Raw genomic sequence first — 18,015 nt, 5'->3', positions numbered from 1 at the left:
GGACAGAGACGTGAAGGATTGCGTGCCGTCTGCTTTTTATTTTGTCACGCATATCTCATCTGCTATGAAGGACCATTTCCCGAAACGTCGACACGCAATTCCTAGGTGTGACGGGAGCGCTGTATTCCGCATAGTAAGACTCTCCTGCCGTTGTGTCTGGGCTCACCCGCTGCTCGCCGGGAACATTTAGACACAACAGCAGATGAAGCGCGCCTTGGTGACCCGTGGTGATGCTCAGGTTAACCTCCCGCAAAGACAAAAAGTGAAGGAGGCAAGTGCTGTTAGCGAGCACCTTTTGAAGGCCGGTACGACACACGAGGAGCTGGGTTGCCAACACCACGCCCGGCCGCCTTTGTCTCCCGAGTGGTGATGTTTACACACTGCACCGGGTACGCATTCGAGGCTGAGCCAGACCAGATAATCGTCACCTGGTGTTGGCCGTGAGCTGGAATCGAACTCGAGTCGCCGGGTTCGTAGCGCGGCAGCGCTGATCGCTAAACTACCCCTCCCCACACCGCACGACCATACGCACAACACAGGAATGAGTGCACACGATTCATAAATGTTATATAGTCTAACGTTACTTTTTTTATTGTGACAGTATGGAAAAAAAAACTACGAAACATGTGTCATATATTATTTACATCTAGAAAACCCGGCAATATATACAAACAAGAGTTGAAATGCCCTGCAAAACATTTCAGTCAATAATGACGGAAACACAAACGCGGACTGCGTGTGTGTCACGTTATTGTACATAGAGTTGTGTTATTTTTTTTTTACATATTCATGTTTTCTTTTTCCTCTAGCTATCACGGCAACTGTGCATGTGTGTGTGTCGACTCAGCCTCAAATGAGTACCTGGTGCGGTGTGTAAACATCACCACTGGGGAGATAAAGGCGGCCGGGTGTGGTGCTGGCCACTCACCCTCCCGTGTTTGTGCCGGCCTTCATAGGTGCTCGCTAACAGCACTCGCTCCAACATTTCTGTTCGGGCTATACGGGGGATCTTTGTCTTTTGTTTGTGAGTGTTTGTCCATGTGCGCGCGCGCGTGTGTGTGTGTGTGGAACAGGAGTGTGGCGGTTAGCCCGCTGTTCTAGGAACTCGACGATCCGAGTTCAGTTTCTGCTCACGGCCAACACCAGTGGCGATCATCTGGACCAGTCTTGGGCCTCGTTTAGGTCGACTCAACCTCGACACGAGCACCCGATTCGGTGCGTAAAGATTATCTATGGGCAGACAAAGACGGCCGGGCGTGTTGCTGGCCACCAACCGTAACTCGCGTGCTCGCGATCAGCACTTACCCCAATAACCTGTTTTCTCTACTGTATGTTGAATTTCTTTCGCGCCGTACGTTGCCAAACGCGCTAAATCGGGGAAGTCTTTGTGGGGAAGTCTTTGTGAGTGTTTGCGTGTAAATGTATAAGTTCCTCGATCATCTTGCTGGCTCTCGACTGACAATGACGCGTCCATGTCCATGTTCGCACGCAAAACAACAAAGACACTACGATGATCAACACAGACGATACTGAACGAAAGGGATAACAAAGGCAAGTAAGTTTAATTTATCCGATGCGACTGTCCAAGGGTGACACGTGGGTCCCGTGTGTCGTGTGAAACGAGAAGATCGCTCACTGGTTTTGTTTTTTAATTATTTTTTTTACCAAAAAGACAATGTTCGTATATCTCTGCCTCCTCTTTCTCATCGTAACCTTCGCCACCATGATCATCATCATCTTGTAATCTTCAACAACAATCGTGACAATCGCCCTGATGATGATAATAACAATAATAGTGATAATTTCCCATCTTCGTTTTGATAGTCAACCTAACCCTTATCGTCATCATCAATTACTTAAATCTTCAAATCAGCTGCAATCATCATCATCATGATCCGTCACCATCATCAACATCACCGCCGCCGTAATCATCATCATCGTCGCCCATATAAGACGGACGCACCTTGAGAAAAAAGCGCCCACTGCTTGATTTCGTCTTCGGCAAAAAATGAAATCGTAATCATAACAGTAATAGCAATTATCATAATCAATAATAATATTAATCACACCAGTGGCCAATGCTCAAGTCAGCCCTGCCATCCTCCACTCCAGACTCGGCCTACATGAGTCCCGGGGTTTGCATAGTTTCGTGATGCGAGGCCGGTGAGTACCAGTGAGAGTATGGACTCATGTAGGCGCTGGGAGGCATGCACACCTTGGTAGAAGCCACGCTTGACTGCAAGTCCCATGTTGGCAGCCCCTGCTGCTGCTGCTGTTGTTGTTGCTGATGCTGCTGATGCTGTTGCTGATGCTGATGCTGCTGCTGCTGTTGATGCTGCTGTTGATGCGGGTGAACGACAGAGCTCGGGCTGGGAGGCAGGCAGCCCGTGTTCAGCTGCAGGGGGTTGTTCTCTAGCCCTGCGCCTCCCTGCTTCATGATCTTCTTGTACTTGGAGCGCTTGTTCTGGAACCAGATCTTCACCTGCGGAATAGAGGTCGGGAGTCATTTGTGCTCGCTGGGGCTACGTTAGCTTTGAGCGGGCGTTTATCGTATGTTGAACTTCTTTCGCACCATACGTAGCCTACCTTACTAATCGTAGCCAACCATCTATCCTTCGAATCGCCTACAGCTCCATACATTCCCACACTTTACCCTCTACGGCTCAATATATATGAAAAAAAAACAATGACCCCCTTCTATGTCAACTCCTTACCCTCCACAGCTCAATTAATATTCACCCTTAACCCGCTCTCCATGTCCAACCTTAACTCTCCGCATCTCAATTCGTGTCCAACCCTTTGAAGTGCGTCATACGTCCGCCCGCCTGCCACCCTCGATTGCAGAGTCCATCCTTCATACGCGTCCACCGTGTATACCTCTCTCCTCAAGATGCTTCGTCAGTCTGCCACACCCCCCCCACCCCCCGCTGTCGAATTCGTAGCGCGTTTACCGATCACACGGTTTGGCATGCGACGCACACTCGCACGTATGGGCCCTTGCGCCCGTGGGTGATCAAAACTAGCGCGCGGGAGCAGAGCTTGCGAATGTGGCCGAATCGGCGCGTAACAAGTGACGATTCGCTGGCAACACCAGTTGTTATATTTCTCAGTTTAACACGTAGGATTTCGCGACCAATATCATCCATAATACAGGTTTTTGTGGTTAGATCCAGTGCCGGATTAAGCCAGTGCGGGGTCTGTAGCATGTGTTATAAAGTGGCCCTGAATAAATAAAACATAAATATTAAAACACATTTTTTTTTTTACTTGCATAGTAAAGTAATTGTATTTTTTCATTTGCTATACAGCCAGATAATAAGACAAATCTATAACCTTAAACACCCAGTCGTTCATAAAAGTTGAAGGCAGTATAGTACTATAGTAATAGAGCAAGTGCAGAATCAGTGAAGCGAAATTGATAGCTTGAAAGCATTTAGCGCGGGGCCCATGAAAGTGCGGGGCCTGTAGCTACATATGTAGCTACTTTTGCTACTAGGACAATCCGGCAATGGTTAGATCACGTAAATATATAAATGTGTCGTTAAACCCACCACCACCCGACACAGCTAACTAGTAAGGGTTGTCACGTAAACAGAACATGCCAATTCGTCACTAGTACATCACACCGGTGTGTTGAAGAGCCAAGCCACAACATTTACAATCTGAGTACGACGTTTCGCCAGTAATTACAACTAGCTTCATCAGGCGACAGCCAGATTTGTGGAGGAGTCCACCTGTTTCGTTCCTTATATAGAGGAGGCGTAGACGTGGTGACGACACTTGTGCGCTCTTCTTGCACATATATATTCATGTCTGCCAGTGCGTGTGTATGTGTGTGTATGTGTGTGTGTGTGTTTGTCCGGTGACCTCCTGCCAGCGGGCGTTCGACACTTCACGTGGCCTCAAGGTGCACATGGCCTGGCACAAGCGTCATGGTGACGTCACCGCCACTTAGTGGTGAATGGCGGTTGTTGTTGTTGTTTGTCCGGTAAAACAACCCCCTACCTCCTCGTGGTGCCGGATGGGCAACGCTCTCGTGGACAGTGCTGTGGGGGGGAGGGCCAATTCCGATTGGCCTTTCCCCTCATGGCGTCTGTGACCACCACAGCGGCTAAATGGGGGCTCTGGACGGGTGTGAGGGGCTGGTAACCCCTCCACCTTCAATTAACTACCACTAAAGTACGACCGAAAATTTTAATTAACAAGCTTGTGCCGGAGGCCCCGGGGGAACAGGTGTCTATGACGTCTCCTGGCCAAACCCCATTTGGCGGAGCCAGGAGATTGAATATTTACCCTCGGGGCTCCTCCAGAAACAACAAAAAGCGACTATGGATGGCCACGTGGAATGTTCGAATGCTTACTGCGGAGGAGAGGCTCCCACTCCTCTGTCGGAAGCTGGACTGGTACCGCCTGGATCTCTGTGGCATTCAGGAGGTCCGGTGGACCTGCTCTGGCTCCTGCCACCATGAGGGGTGGACAGTCCTCTACTCGGGGCAGGAGACTGCCAAACAACAGGGTGTGGCTCTTCTTCGGAACAAAAGAATGAAGGGGGCGTGGGAGAGTGGCGGTGAGGTGTGGGAAAGCTGTAAGCCCCAGGCTACTTTGGGCTCGCCTTCCCATCAACCAGAGGCGAGGAGTGGTGGTCGTAGTTACTTATACCCCCACCGAAGACGAACATCCGTGGAGGGATGCAGTTAAGGCCGATGAGTTAGATGCCTTCTATGACTTCCTGTCACAGTTGCTGGCTAAAGTGGCCCTTCGGGATAGAGTCATCTTGTTGGGTGACTTCAATGCCCGAGTTGGTCATGATGCTGGCACCTGGTCTGGAGTGATTGGAAGGCATGGGCCAGATCAGCTCAATAAAAACGGTAGGAGGCTGCTAGATTTTTGTGCAGCCCATGGGCTTGTAATTACCAACACGCTGTTCCGGCAGCGGCGCATCCACACAACATCATGGATGCATACCCGGTCCAAGCAAGAACATCTCCTGGACTACATAGTGATGGACCAGTGAATGCGAGCCCATGTCCTTGACACCAGGACCTACCGTGGAGCTGATCTACCCTCTGACCATCGACTAGTCATCTGTAAGATGTGCCTGCCGTTCTTCCACTCTGGTGGTGGGTGTACACCCAGGACCCCATTAAAACCTAAGGTGGCCTAGTCTCAGCTAGCTGATGAAAGTTGCAAGCGAGAATTTAATCATCGCTTGCGACTGGGTTTGGCATCGTCCCCCACTCCTACAGATGTCGAGGGTAAATGGGTGAAGTTTAGGACTGTGGCTCATGCAGCTGCAATGGCTGCTTTGGGTACGCGGTCTAGACCTCCTCAGATACCCTGGCTGACAGAGGAGGTGTTCAAGATGGCTGAGATAAAGCGACAGGCCCACTCTCATCGGCTACAGCATCCCACGTCGGAGAATGAGGAGGCTTACCGCAGCCTTCGCTCGGAGGTTTGGAGAGCCGTGAGGTGCTGCAAGGATGGGTTGTGGTCGCGGGTTGCTGAGAAGAAGGAGTCTGCCTCAATGGCCTGCGATCACAAATCCCTATTTAATTCCATCAAAAAGTAACCTGCAGTGCCACACCTATTACCATAAATAGGGGAAAGAACATTGTTCCAATATCAGACCCCCAGGAACAGGTTTGCAGATTTGCTGAGCATTTCTCTGAAATCCCGGTGGGAGGGGAAATCCCTCCACATGGAAAACATCGTGGGACAAAGTTGGGATGGCCCTGCTGAGGCTGCGGTGCCTCAAATATTGGAAGAGGAAGTCACCCCCTGTGAGTGGCTGTCTGAGGTGCTATCTGTTAAGGTCGTACTGAAGGCGATCCAGAGTCTGAGACCAGAAAAGGCACCAGGCAGAGATGATCTCCCAAGCGAAATACTGAGGGAGGGTGGCGTTTGTGCACAGACTGCCCTACATGACATCATAACAACAGTTTGGACCACTGGACGGGTTCCGCAGGACTGGAAGGATGCCCTGGTGGCCCCCCTCTTTAAGAAGGGGGACCGCACAGACTGTAACAACTACAGGGGCATTTCACTCCTCAGTGTGCCAGGAAAGGTCCTGGCAAGGATTATTCAACACCGCCTTGCCAGGCACGCTGAGCAGAGGCGTGCGGAGCCCTAATGTGGTTTCAGGAAAGGGCTGTCCTGCACAGATGCCATATTGTCTGTCTGTTTGCTACAGCAGAGATGTAGGGAATTCCAACAAGTCCTACATCTCTGCTTTATTGACCTGGTCAAGGCCTATGATACCATGGGTTGTTCTTCGTGCTTTCGGAGTCCCTAACCCGCTGCTCACGATCATTAAGGACCTTCATGATGGTAAGCGGGCCCGGGTAAAACTTCGTGGCCGGGAGTCGGAGCCATTCCCTGTTCACCTTGGGGTGCGACAGGGATGTCCTCTGGCTCCAACATTATTTAACATCTATTTCGATCACGTAGTTCGTGAAGCCTTTAGTAGCTGTACCGGAGGAATTTCCATCTGGTACAGATACAATGGGAGGCTGATCGATACCCGGGTGCGGTCAAGGGATGCCTCCCTATTGGTCAACCACGTTATGTATGCCGAAGGCCTGGTAATTGCGGCTCACTCAGAGGAGGAGTTGGAGACGCTGTTGCTGAAACTGGAGTGTGCCACTAAGAGGTGGGGCCTTACCATCAGCCCCACCAAAACGACGCACATGCCTGGGTATTTTGTACCATCGGGCACTCCACCCCCACAACTCCCAATCGGTGATGGGGCAGTTGTGGAGAGAGTGGAGAGTTTCCCATACCTGGCCAGTGTGCTCATGACCGGCTCCAGTTTAACAGCAGAAGTCTCACTCCGAATCAGTCGACCGGCATTATCTTTTCATCGGTTGTGTAACGCTGTGTGGAAGCTACCTGGTCTATAACTCCGCACGAAGCTTCAGGTCTTCTCGGCCACGGTCATTCCCTCCCTTCTCTACGCTTGCGAAACGTGGACAACCCTAATGGAACATCTTCGCCGATTAGAAACATTTAGGCTGGCCTGCCTACGATCGTGTGAGGAGCTCACAAATCCTTGAAAGATCTGGGCAAGGTCCCATCGGTGAGCTCCTCCGGTAGGCAAGGCTGCGTTGGCTGGGTCATGTAGCCCGCATGCACAGCCACTGCATGCCTAAACAGCTTTTGTTCGGCCGGATCGAGGGGGCTAAACGGGCATGGCACTGGCTAGAGAATAGATGGAGTGATGTGGTACAGGAGGACGTGGAGCTGAGTGGACTTGCCAATGACTGGTACCAGCAGTGTCAAGATCGGCCTCTGTGGAGGAGGCTCGTGAAGGCCGCTACTGGGCAGTTGGAGGCAGTCGCTCTCCAACAACAACGGAGGGCGGAGGATCGACGCTCACAACAATGAGTGGAGCGCCGGGTGGCTAAAGCACAGCAAGTTGGCACAGTAGGGGGCACAGGTGGTGCATCAGCCAGTCATCTTAGTCAGTCGACCCGTGGCACCTGGGTCTGCCCCGTGACCTCCTGCCCGCGGGCGTTCGACACTTCACGTGGCCTCAAGGTGCACATGGCCTGGCACAAGCGTCGTGGTGACGTCACCGCCACTTAGTGGCGAATGGCGGTTGTTGTTGTTTGTGCGGAGCGGTTGTGTAGCGGTGAGCGCGCTGTGCTACGAACCCAGAGACCCGAGTTCGATTTTCGATCACGGCCAACACCAGTGACGATTATCCGAACCGGTCCTGGGCCTCCCCTAGGTTGACTGGTGCGGTGTGTAAACAGAGGCGGCCAAACGTGATGCTGGCCACCCACCCCCTCGTGTGCCGTTGAGGCCTTATTAGATGCTCGCTAACAACATGTATCCCAATAGTCTGTTCAAGATATACGTGCGCGAGGGTGCGTGTGTGTGTATGTATGTGTGCCGGCCTTCAATAGGTATGTTCTGAAACATGCTGGCATGTTGTTATAACGCAATAAATTCGCCCTGATAACACCATGTACCACGTTAAACACGTGGCCAAAGCGCTACATTTACGTGAAAACCCGAAGATTTCATTAACGTAAACATGAACCTTGACTATACCGTGCGACAGAAGCCAGTAGCAATGAGACCGACAGCGATATGCAGGTGGTGTAAGATCTGCTTCGCCAGGCGTGCGTTTTAAAATGGTAAACACAATCGCCTCCCTCGTGCCGGACAGCGCCGTGACGGAGGTCTGCGCTGCGTCAACAGAAGCGGCCTTCTGCTGCACGTTACACGCAGTAATTTTTTTGTTCTACAGAAGCTGACTTGCAGGCAAACAAAAAGAACCCCGGACATCGCCGTCGCATCCCAAAGTGGACCCCCCCCCCCCAAAGCGGCGGCGCGCGAACAGTTCCAAAATAAACCCGCTTCGCAATAGAAAACACTAAAATCCCAGTGAAGAACGATTTGACAAAGTGGCAGGGCCATTGCTTGTCTGACGCCCGAATCAAATCCCATTGTTAGATTGGTTACTGAAAGTGGACGTAAGCTTATGTAATGAGAATGTAAACACACATAAATCCGTATTAAAGTTCTGTCCGTTAAAAAAAAAACGCGCATTGCACGAGATTCCGTGTGGCTACGGGCACACTCCCGCGTACACTGTCACGCGCGCACAGAGACAAAGACCCCCCCCACCCCGTGTAGCCTTACGCAGGGATCTTGGGGCAAGTGCTGTTCGAGAGCAGTACCTATTGAAAGCTGGCAAAATAAACAAAGACAAGGATCCCCCGTATAGCCTTAACAGACTTTAGGGGCAAGTGCTGTTAGCGAGCACCTATGAAGGCCGGAACGGTACACGAGGGGGGTGTGTGGCCAGCACCACGCCCGACCGCCTTTGTCTCCCCACTGGCGATGTTCACTACACACCGCACCAGACACTCATTTGAGGCTGAATCGACCTAGGGGAGGCCCGGGAACGGTTCAGTTAATCGTCACTGGTGTTGGCCGTGAGCGGGAGTCGAACCCGGGACGCCGGTTTAATAGAGCAGAGCCCTAACCACTACACTACCGCAACTATGAAGGCACACACACACGCACCCACACACCGAAGCCTCCACGAGTTAACGTTGATACCTCGCACTGTTCCGTACAGGCAGCGGTCACGACGATGCTTTGATCATCCTTTAATTACACCATGCTGTATAAATGTATAGTATTGTTCTTTCCGCTTTTAACATGACATTTTGTTTTTGTTTTCTCGAATAAAATGTTAAAAAAGCAACGCTTGCACGCGTCATCAATTCACTGTGGGCATGCGATCAGCTCGCGCGAGTCCCGGTTACTACTACGATCTAAGCGTTTTAAATGTAGACAAGAACAAGAAGAATTATGTATCATCATGATTTACCACGCCGCCGTGGTACTGCTGCTACTAATGACATCGTGTGGTTGGTGACGACAATTTGTGTCTTTGAAAATGCACTGCTATTCATTAATGAAGCTAATGTGGATATGTGTCAATCAACACGCTTCGGAACTTTAGCAAAACGAGATGTTCCATATCCAGGCTTAATTCAAAATTATTTTCATAATTATCATGCTTTAAAGAGCGCAACGTTTGAACGCAACCATCATCATCATTGAAATGTTAATTCGGCATATCTTAACCAGATTTATGTATATATTAACTACATTTATATATATTAAGCAGATTTATACATGTTGTTGCTACAGCGTCGAGGCCACGGTGTACAAATAACCCAACAACGTCAACGCAGTCGTCAATACTAACACTACTTGGCCTTAAAATGAAACGTTATATATAAAATAGACGACGTTTCGGGCAATGACCATTATTTACAGCCCGTAGAGAGGGCCCGAGAGGTGAGCCATACATTGACCGTTGATCGGTTACCGTGTCGAGTCAAAATTTCCACGACCATTACTATCGAGCCCACTGTTGTTATCACCATCGGTATAATTCTAAAGGTGGACAAAACTCTAAAACGTCACGAATTAAATGGTGCTTTAATGATGATAAAAATTAAAATGATCATGATGATGATAATGACGACAAAAAACACCCGTGCGTTTGTATCTAACGGTCACGATTATGAACAAGTTGCGCCAATAACTACAGATATTGTACATGCATAATAATAATGAACATTTTTCCATATGCCTAATTACCACGACGACATAGACCGTGGGCAGCTACGCACCTTCATTTAGTCACTGCTGCAATGCGATAGGTGTTGGTAAGCCCACGCGGTAACGGCGAACGTGAGGTCGCAGGCGTGAACATCTCCCATGTGATTTCTTACAAAGAATGTCTCTTTTGTAGTTCATACGTCCACCATCATCATCATCATCACCACCAGTATCCTTAAACTATTTTGTATTTTTATTTTATCACGTAAGGTGCATTGAGCTATATGGCTCGTTTTCAGAAGCAAATCTGGCCACCACAAATGATAGCTCAACGAAGCGGCTTACCGCGCGGGAAATGTATTGCAGCCAAATAATCAAAACGCGCGATGTTCACTCGAAATGTGGAGGGAAAAGCCGGAGGACTCGGAGAAAAAGCCCCGCGACCTGCACTATATCAAAACACACCCACTAAAGGACTCGTGCGTTACGCCTGCCGGCGACGGGAAATGGTAGCGAGAAGTGGGAGGTTGGAGTGGGGGGGGGGGGGGGAGAGTCGAGCAACTCACACTCGTACCGCACCTGAGTCTGCGTGAGTCCCAGGGAGGCGGCGAGCTCGGCGCGTTCGGGCAGCGCCAGGTACTGCGTCTGCTGGAAGCGACGGTTCAGCGCCTGCAGCTGCAGACTCGAGTAGATGGTGCGCGGCTTGCGGATCTTCTTGCCCTTCCCGTTGAAGCGCAGCTCCCCGTTCTGAATCACGGGCGTCTTCTCGGGGTCTGATCCGAGCAGGCGACACGCACGGGGGGGCGGGGGGGAGGGGGTGCTCAGTGAAGGTGACATCGGCGGTGGACGAGACGCCGCGTGCCGTGCTGCCAGAGCGCCGTGGTGCTGACGGAACGCGCGTGCCCTTGCCGCACACGCCGTTGAAGACTCAGACGTGCTACACAACGATGGTTATGCTACGTGGGGATTTTGTTTTATTTGTTTATTAAAGTCGTGTTCAGTCAAATAATTAGGTGCGTTTATTGTTGTTGTTGTTGCTGTTATTATATGTGTCCGAGGGAACCGGAGCGACCAGAGAAACCCCCACGCCTTGCACGACGGGCGGGTAACACTCAACCCCCGTACAGGCGGAAACAGATGGAGATCAGTCCACGTGCTGTACCGCTTTCTCATGGCGAGCCAGGGTTATGTCACCTCCTCGACGCCCACGGGGAGGAAGTTTTCGCACCATCTGTGCGGTGATCCATCAACCCTCCTTGCTGCCATCCACAGTGGCTGGATTCCAGGCAGCCACGTGCAGCGTCGCCAGCACCGCCACGCGGCTACGGCGGTGCCCGTTGTGGTGGTGGTGGTGGTGGTGGTGTTTGCTCTCCAGCTTGTACACGCGTACACAACTATGGTGCGCGCCGTGCCGCCAAGGCGTATGCTGTACTTGGACTTGGTGCACGAGGTGTTAGGGACGAGGGATACTTATCCAGGCGCCTCGGCACGTGGTGCTCGCGTGCACACCTGGTTTGTATACACGGGGTGTTCTTTTTTTTGTACCATCGTACGCACGCGATCCACACGCGTACGTGTCGTAAAATTCAATTGCAAATTGTAAAAAAAAAAAACAGGTGGGGAATTTTATTTTTTTGTATTAGCTCGCGTAAATATAAATGCGTCGTTAAACCCGCCACCACCCGACACAGCCAATTAGTAAGGGGTTTGTCACGTAAACAGAACACGCCAATTCGTTACTAGTACAACACACCGCTGTGTTGGAGAGCAAATCCGCACCATTTACAATTTAAGTACGACGTTTCGCAAGTAATTACAACTAGCATCATCGGGCGACAGCCAGATTTTTGACAAACCCTACTAATTGGCTGTGTCGGGTGGTGGCGGGTTTTACGACACATTTATATTTACGCGATCTAATCCCCCCCAAAAAACTCTTATGGACAATATTGGTCGCGAAAGCCGAAGTGTTAAACTGCAAATTGTATATTTACATAGCGGCTACGGGCAATCGCTTCTCATGAAGCTGTGCGCGAACACAATACTCGACTATATTTTGCGTGATAGAGATAGAGGCCGTGATAGTCAAAGACAAAGAGGAAGGTCTTGAGCATGGACTTGAGACAGGGAGAGCCAGCTGACAGCACGGATGGCCGGGGCAAAGGAAAGTTCCAGACTGTGGGAGCAGCAGAGGAGAAGAAGCGACATCCGATTAAAGCAAATGTTTGCAATTGTGTTTGTCACGTTCGTACAATGTGCACACTTGCACTCGTGTATGTACGTACGTATGGTAAACTCCTCTCGCCCCCTCCGTAGCCAGCCGTGCTAATCGGAGGTGCGTTGCACACAAAGACAAAGGACAAAACTCTCCTGCGGTACGAACACTTTAGTAAGATGGTACAACGAGGGGGGGTGGGGGTAGCAGCATCGTGGGCACCAGGACCAAGCTGGTCGCCTTTGTCTCCACAAGGGCTGGTGTTTGCGACGCGCAATAGCAATTTTATTTAAGGCTGAGTCGACCTAGACTCGGCGTAGCACACAGTAGCCACCCACACACACTGCGCGTGTTTCAATCCGCTTCCCTCGTGCTCTCTCAGCGTTGCGTTGCGAATAACATTTTATATTAACGCGAAACCTCAGAGCCAGATTCACATCTGGCCCGATCTCAAGGTTTTTTTTTATATATATATTGTAATTCGTGCAACAAAAAAACCGCATAGTAATCATAAATACAAATGTTCACGTTTTAAATTAAACGCATACCTCTGCTCAATAACTCAACACTGGAATGTGTCAGCGTGAATGATTAAAAGGCGAATAGAGGCTCCGCATTAACGTTGCGCGTCGCATATCACGGGGTTCGTCGGAGCGCAGCGTGAATTGATCACCGCGTTTTGGCGCAACCGTCGTGCGGGTCGCCGTGTTGCTTGATGGAGAGCAAGGAGACCGTCGTTTTGCCGGAGGGAAGGAAAAGAGATGGTTTGTGAGACTGAACTTGAAGAGTCAAATGAATCCGCCGCAAACCCTATGCTCGCGTGGTTTCACACACTTGCCATTTATTTGCGTGCGAATTTAATGTACGTGTGTGTGTGTGTTGTTAACGAAAGCGCGCCGCGCGTCTCCATCGACGAGACGTGCGTCTGACGGCGTTTCGCGAACGTGCGCATGCCGATGGCTCCTCGCCTTCACAATTCGCCCGCAAGATGTTTCAGTGGTGACGGATCGAGACGAGGAGACGTGGGGGGAACCTCTTCGTCAAAAAAAAAATTAACGTCGGACGAAAGTGAGCGATCGGCCAAGCGGCGGATCGACGCGATTGATTTTTTTTTGCGTGGAAATTGAACGCGCGGCCTAGAGCGGACCCCGTGTCGCGATGACATTTGTCGATGTCGGTTATAGGCAACGCATCTCCCAAACCCTAACACCGATGAATGCGCGATCGGGCTCGACTTAAAATCAGCGTCGCAAACAAACAAACACAATTTGATGCCCTCGGGGGAAGTTGGGGAGATGGGGGGGCGACAGAAGCGGTGGTGGTGGTGGGGGGGTGCTTCCAGGCGAATGCGTTTGGCAGAAACAGGGACAGACATCGCAAAACGAATACGGCCCGCGGGACGTTGTCCCTACGCACCGCCGAATCCTATTACGAACGAGGCGTTAACGCGCCTTCTGACGACATTGACGATTTACGATTAATCAACGATTAATCATCGTAAATCGTCAATGAACTCCCCGGTAAAGCATAGTCGGTTCCGTGCAGACTCACGGGTGAGTCTAACCCCGATGCTCGCGATCCCGCCGAGGTGCGCCTTGTATGTGTGTACGTATGCATTTTGAACTTCTTTCGCACCGTACGTAGCCAACCGCGCAAATCGGAGGTAACTTCCCCGTTTACCCGGACATATCCGCTCCCATTGAACAGAAGATGTACTGGTGCTGCTGCTCCGTTGGCAGTTGTGCGCGGGCACAATGAACTAAATGTATATATGTAACAAAAAAAGTAAACTCGCTCGTCAAAGAAAAACCACCGTGGCCTTTTCGAGACATGCCCCCTGCCGTACAGCACGTACATGAAGAGGCCGCCAATACGTTTGCTGCTTGGTCAACTCGGGCTCGCGTGGGAGTGGAATTTGAGTAAACCCCTGGCTGAGAACGTGGACGAGGAACGACGGAAACTGGCACAGGGCGGCCGAAGAGCAGAGGGAACAAATATCCCAAACCCTCACCCCAAAAACGTGACATCCATGATCATCGTAAATCGTCGTCATCATCATCATCATCAAACAACGCAGTGCACTTTGAACACGGGCTGCAACTGCCCTACGCCCATTGAATGCGACATCGTCCGCGTTTGGCGTCGCTCGCAGACGACTTAGGCGGATTAGGACAACCAAGTAGACGAGGCGCGTTATAGACGAAGCATCATTTTACGTCGCCATTGCACATTAAGTCCATTTGCATATATCTGTTTTGCATCTGCCCTCGAAAGCACAGAGTTCTCGCGTCGTCGCGGCGAGTTGCGAAGAAGCGCTGTCTGCGATGCGCGCTCGCTCGCTCGAGTCGCGCGCTTTTTGCTCGCGGACGTCGCAAAAACAAAAAGCGGCGGGCGGGCGAGCGAGCGAGCGAACCGCGCGGACGCGGCGCCTCCCTTACCGCTCTCGTCGAGGCGCGTCTGGCTCAGCGCTCCCGACCCGGGCTGGTACGAGGGGAGCGCGTTGAGGCCGTAGGCGCTGTGCGAGTTGCTGGCGCCCGCGCCGATGGGGTTGAGGTAGGGATAGCCGAGCGGTCGACTCTGGTAGGACGATGCGGCCGCCGCGTACGAGGAAGGGTCGTGCCCCGTCGAGGAGAGGCAGTGCGCGGGGTAGTGGTGCGCGTGGTGGTGAGCCATGCCCACCACTGTTGACGCCGTCGCGGATGAGGAGGAGGAGGAGGGCACGCTAAGCATCTGCTGGTGCTGAAGTCCGCTCTGTCCGAACTCCAGGAAAGCAGACTTGCCGCTACCACCACCACGACCACCACCACTACCGTCGCCTCCACCGCCGCTTCCACCACCACCGCTGCAGTCGTGGGGAGCGTCCAAGCCGTCAGCCATTGCGCTCATGGTCATCATCGAGACGCATAACCCCCGCTCTCGGTGCACAGCGACTCGCAGTGGCTTGCAGACGCGACACGCGTCGGACGGGCGGATACGCGGGAGGGCCGGCGGGCGCGCGGTCGAGTCTCTACGAAGGCCGGGCACTGGCAAGAGGTTGCGCTGGCAGGGGGCGGGGTAGAGGTGGAGGGGGTGGATGGGGAAGGTTCGCGCAATTGATCCCAAGGTGTCGTTTTTACCAAGTTTCCCGACGCCTCGTAGCGCGTTTTTACGCGAAGTCGAGTAAAAACTTCATCCCAGAGTGGCCCCGGCTTGTGATGTGTATGCATGAGCGCGGGGAGAATAGCGCATGAGGGCGCGCGCAGGGCCTCGCGCGGCGCCCATTGGCCGCCGCGCCGAGGCTGTCGTCACGACGGGAGCGACATGAATATTAACTCGCCTAATTGTCGCGCTCGCCACCCGAGAAACCGCGACACACACGGCGAGATGGAGAGAGGTGGAGAGAGAGAGAGGGAGATGGAGAAGGGGATCGTGGGGAGGAGGGCACGCGTGCAGCCGTACAACGGGCGCTGTCTTGCGCGAAACGGACGAACGCGCCTACGACTGTGGTGCGACGCGGAGTTACGAGAACATTTACACGGAGCACAGCAGCTCACGCTAACGAGCCAATCCAAACAGACGAGCTAATTTGTAAAATAAAAAAACGCCGTCTTTTCCTCGATACTTCCTGCTCATTCTCCCCCCCCCCTGCACCCCCCCACCCTCCCGTACAAGGACTTTAATTGATAAAATGTGCGCGTAAGCCGCGCCGCGCTATAATGGGACTGACATTACAGCTACGATATACCACTCTGAGCCGTTCCAGTAATGACTCCCTGGGCAATATTTGTCGGTATTCGGTTTCGCCGATTTGATGTCTTGCAGCGGTGCCTCGAGTTAAGTTCTGTTCGTTGCGGCGTTCACTGGGCGCGCGATTATACGATCAAATTAGTTTTTTTTCCGTCCCCCGTGTAACGCGGTGGATATACACACACACACGCGCTAGTCCCCCGATGTAAATAGAAGCTCGCGTTGGACTCTACAACATGATATCAACACCTGCGTTAATGTCAACGCGTGCGTAATCGTTGAGTTTGGCGAGGGCGGTGTGGCGCTGCTCGGCTTCAAGGGGAATCACACCTCTGCCGCCCGGGGTTCACGCGGGGCCCCGTTGCATGCGAAGATAGCCACGTCCCGTGTGATGAATTAACACGATAATTATTATTATTATTTTTTTAGATATATTATCACATTTTATTAATGCAATAACTTTATTATCCATCGACTTGCCAAATCGAGTCTCTTTCATTTCATACAGTTATTTCCTTCTATACATCGTTCATGTCGTTATAATATTGAGTATTCCCATTGCACCGTGTTTAATTGATGATACAAATTAAGTCCACAATTGTCACGTTTAAATACTTGACGCATGTAGTGTTTTAAAAATTGTATCTCGATGTAACACTCAGATCGCCCTTGCAAAAAAGAGGGGCAATGCTTTCTTTCTGGTCGCAATGGGTTTATTTTCATCCGAGAAATAAAGGATGCAATACGTACACAATAGCGAAATAAGTCGAGCGTTAAATGAAAGGGGCTTTTGTTCATGTTTCGCGAAACAGAATCTATTGTGTGCGTTATACGCGATGATTCGTAATGCGTTTCCGAATGTTTTGCGAGACGTCAACTTCATTGGCCTGGCAGTGAATCTCTTAAGATGATCCACACTGTCTCGTCTCAACGCGTGTGTGTACGGACCCGGCGAACCGAGTTCGATTCCCGCTCACGACCAACACCGGTGGCGATTAGTCCCGGGCCTCCCCTAGGTCGACTCAACCTTAAATGAGTACCTGGCGCGATGTGTAAATATTGCCTCTTTGAGATACAAAGGCGTCCGGGCGCGGCGCCGGCCACCTACCCACCGCTTCGTGTGCCGTGCCGGCCTTCATAGGTGCTCGCTAACAGCACTTTCCCCAAAAGTATTTTAAGGCTATACAGCGGATCTTTGATTTTGTGTGTGTGTGTGTCCACCAGGCTCCACGCACTACTGGTTCACAGTGGTTACGTGATGTTCAATATATATGTACGTATAATATTCACGCGAAGTGCAATTTCATATACAAACAAAACTGAATTGTATAGTTTATGAGTTATGTTGACATTTTACTGACAAAACGAAATGTGCATGTAATTAAATGTCTCGTACAACGATTTACTCTCGCACATGCACGAACTATCATTCAATATTTAACTGTGCAATATGGGTGGCCAGGGATTGGTTTGTTTCTGTTTGTATGTGTGTATGCATGTATGTTTGTATGTGTATACATGTTTATATGTGTGTATGTATGCATGTTTGTATGTATGCATGTGTGTATGTTTGTATGCATGCTTGTACGTATGTATGTATGTGTGTATGCATGTTTGTATGTATGTATACATGTTTGTATGCACGTGGAATGCATGCCTGCACGTGTGTATTTTTGCATGTATGTATGTGTGTATACATGTTTGCATATATATGTGTATACATGTTTATATATGTGTGTGTATATATATGTTTGTTTGCATGTGGAATGCATGCCTGCACACGTGTGTATTTTTGCACGTATGTATATGTGTATGCATGTTTGTATGTTTGTATATATGACAACTGTGTCAATATATATTTGTCTGCTCCTTCGTGTATGCATACATTCACTGTTGTAAACAAAACGAAAAATCCAGTACCTTCCCTTTCAAACTATGACCACGAGCCTATTGTGGAAATCCCACGTTACTATGGCCGGGGCCAT

General features: G+C 50.9%; 1 protein-coding gene across 1 annotated transcript; it reads right to left on the bottom strand.

Moving 5' to 3' along the window:
- Positions 1–565: 565 nt before the first annotated feature.
- On the bottom strand, positions 566–15,938 carry LOC116948374 (homeobox protein DLX-6-like). Its single transcript, XM_032964986.2, has 3 exons — positions 14,743–15,938; positions 10,669–10,862; positions 566–2,482 (listed from the first exon to the last, which is right to left on the bottom strand). The coding sequence occupies exons 1-3, from the start codon at positions 15,197–15,199 to the stop codon at positions 2,120–2,122; spliced, it is 1,014 nt and encodes a 337-aa protein (XP_032820877.1). The 5' UTR covers positions 15,200–15,938; the 3' UTR covers positions 566–2,119.
- Between the last annotated feature and the right edge of the window lie 2,077 nt (positions 15,939–18,015).

Source organism: Petromyzon marinus, chromosome 2 (genome assembly GCF_048934315.1).
Source record: "Petromyzon marinus isolate PM22_M1 ecotype Great Lakes invasive population chromosome 2, UKy_Petmar_22M1.pri1.0, whole genome shotgun sequence".
NCBI lineage: Eukaryota > Metazoa > Chordata > Hyperoartia > Petromyzontiformes > Petromyzontidae > Petromyzon > Petromyzon marinus.
Note: the sequence above shows the minus strand (reverse complement) of the source record. Positions and strands in the feature narration are given on the sequence as shown.

Bases quoted from the DNA above. Each gene is read 5' to 3' on its own strand.
- LOC116948374 (XM_032964986.2), bottom strand. From the start codon at position 15,199: ATGATGACCATGAGCGCAATGGCTGACGGCTTGGACGCTCCCCACGAC. The intron at 10,863-14,742 runs GTAAGGGAGGCG...TGCTCGGATCAG, and splicing joins GACGCGCCTCGACGAGAGCG to ACCCCGAGAAGACGCCCGTG. The intron at 2,483-10,668 runs GTGCGGTACGAG...TCTATTCCGCAG, and splicing joins TGGGACTCACGCAGACTCAG to GTGAAGATCTGGTTCCAGAA.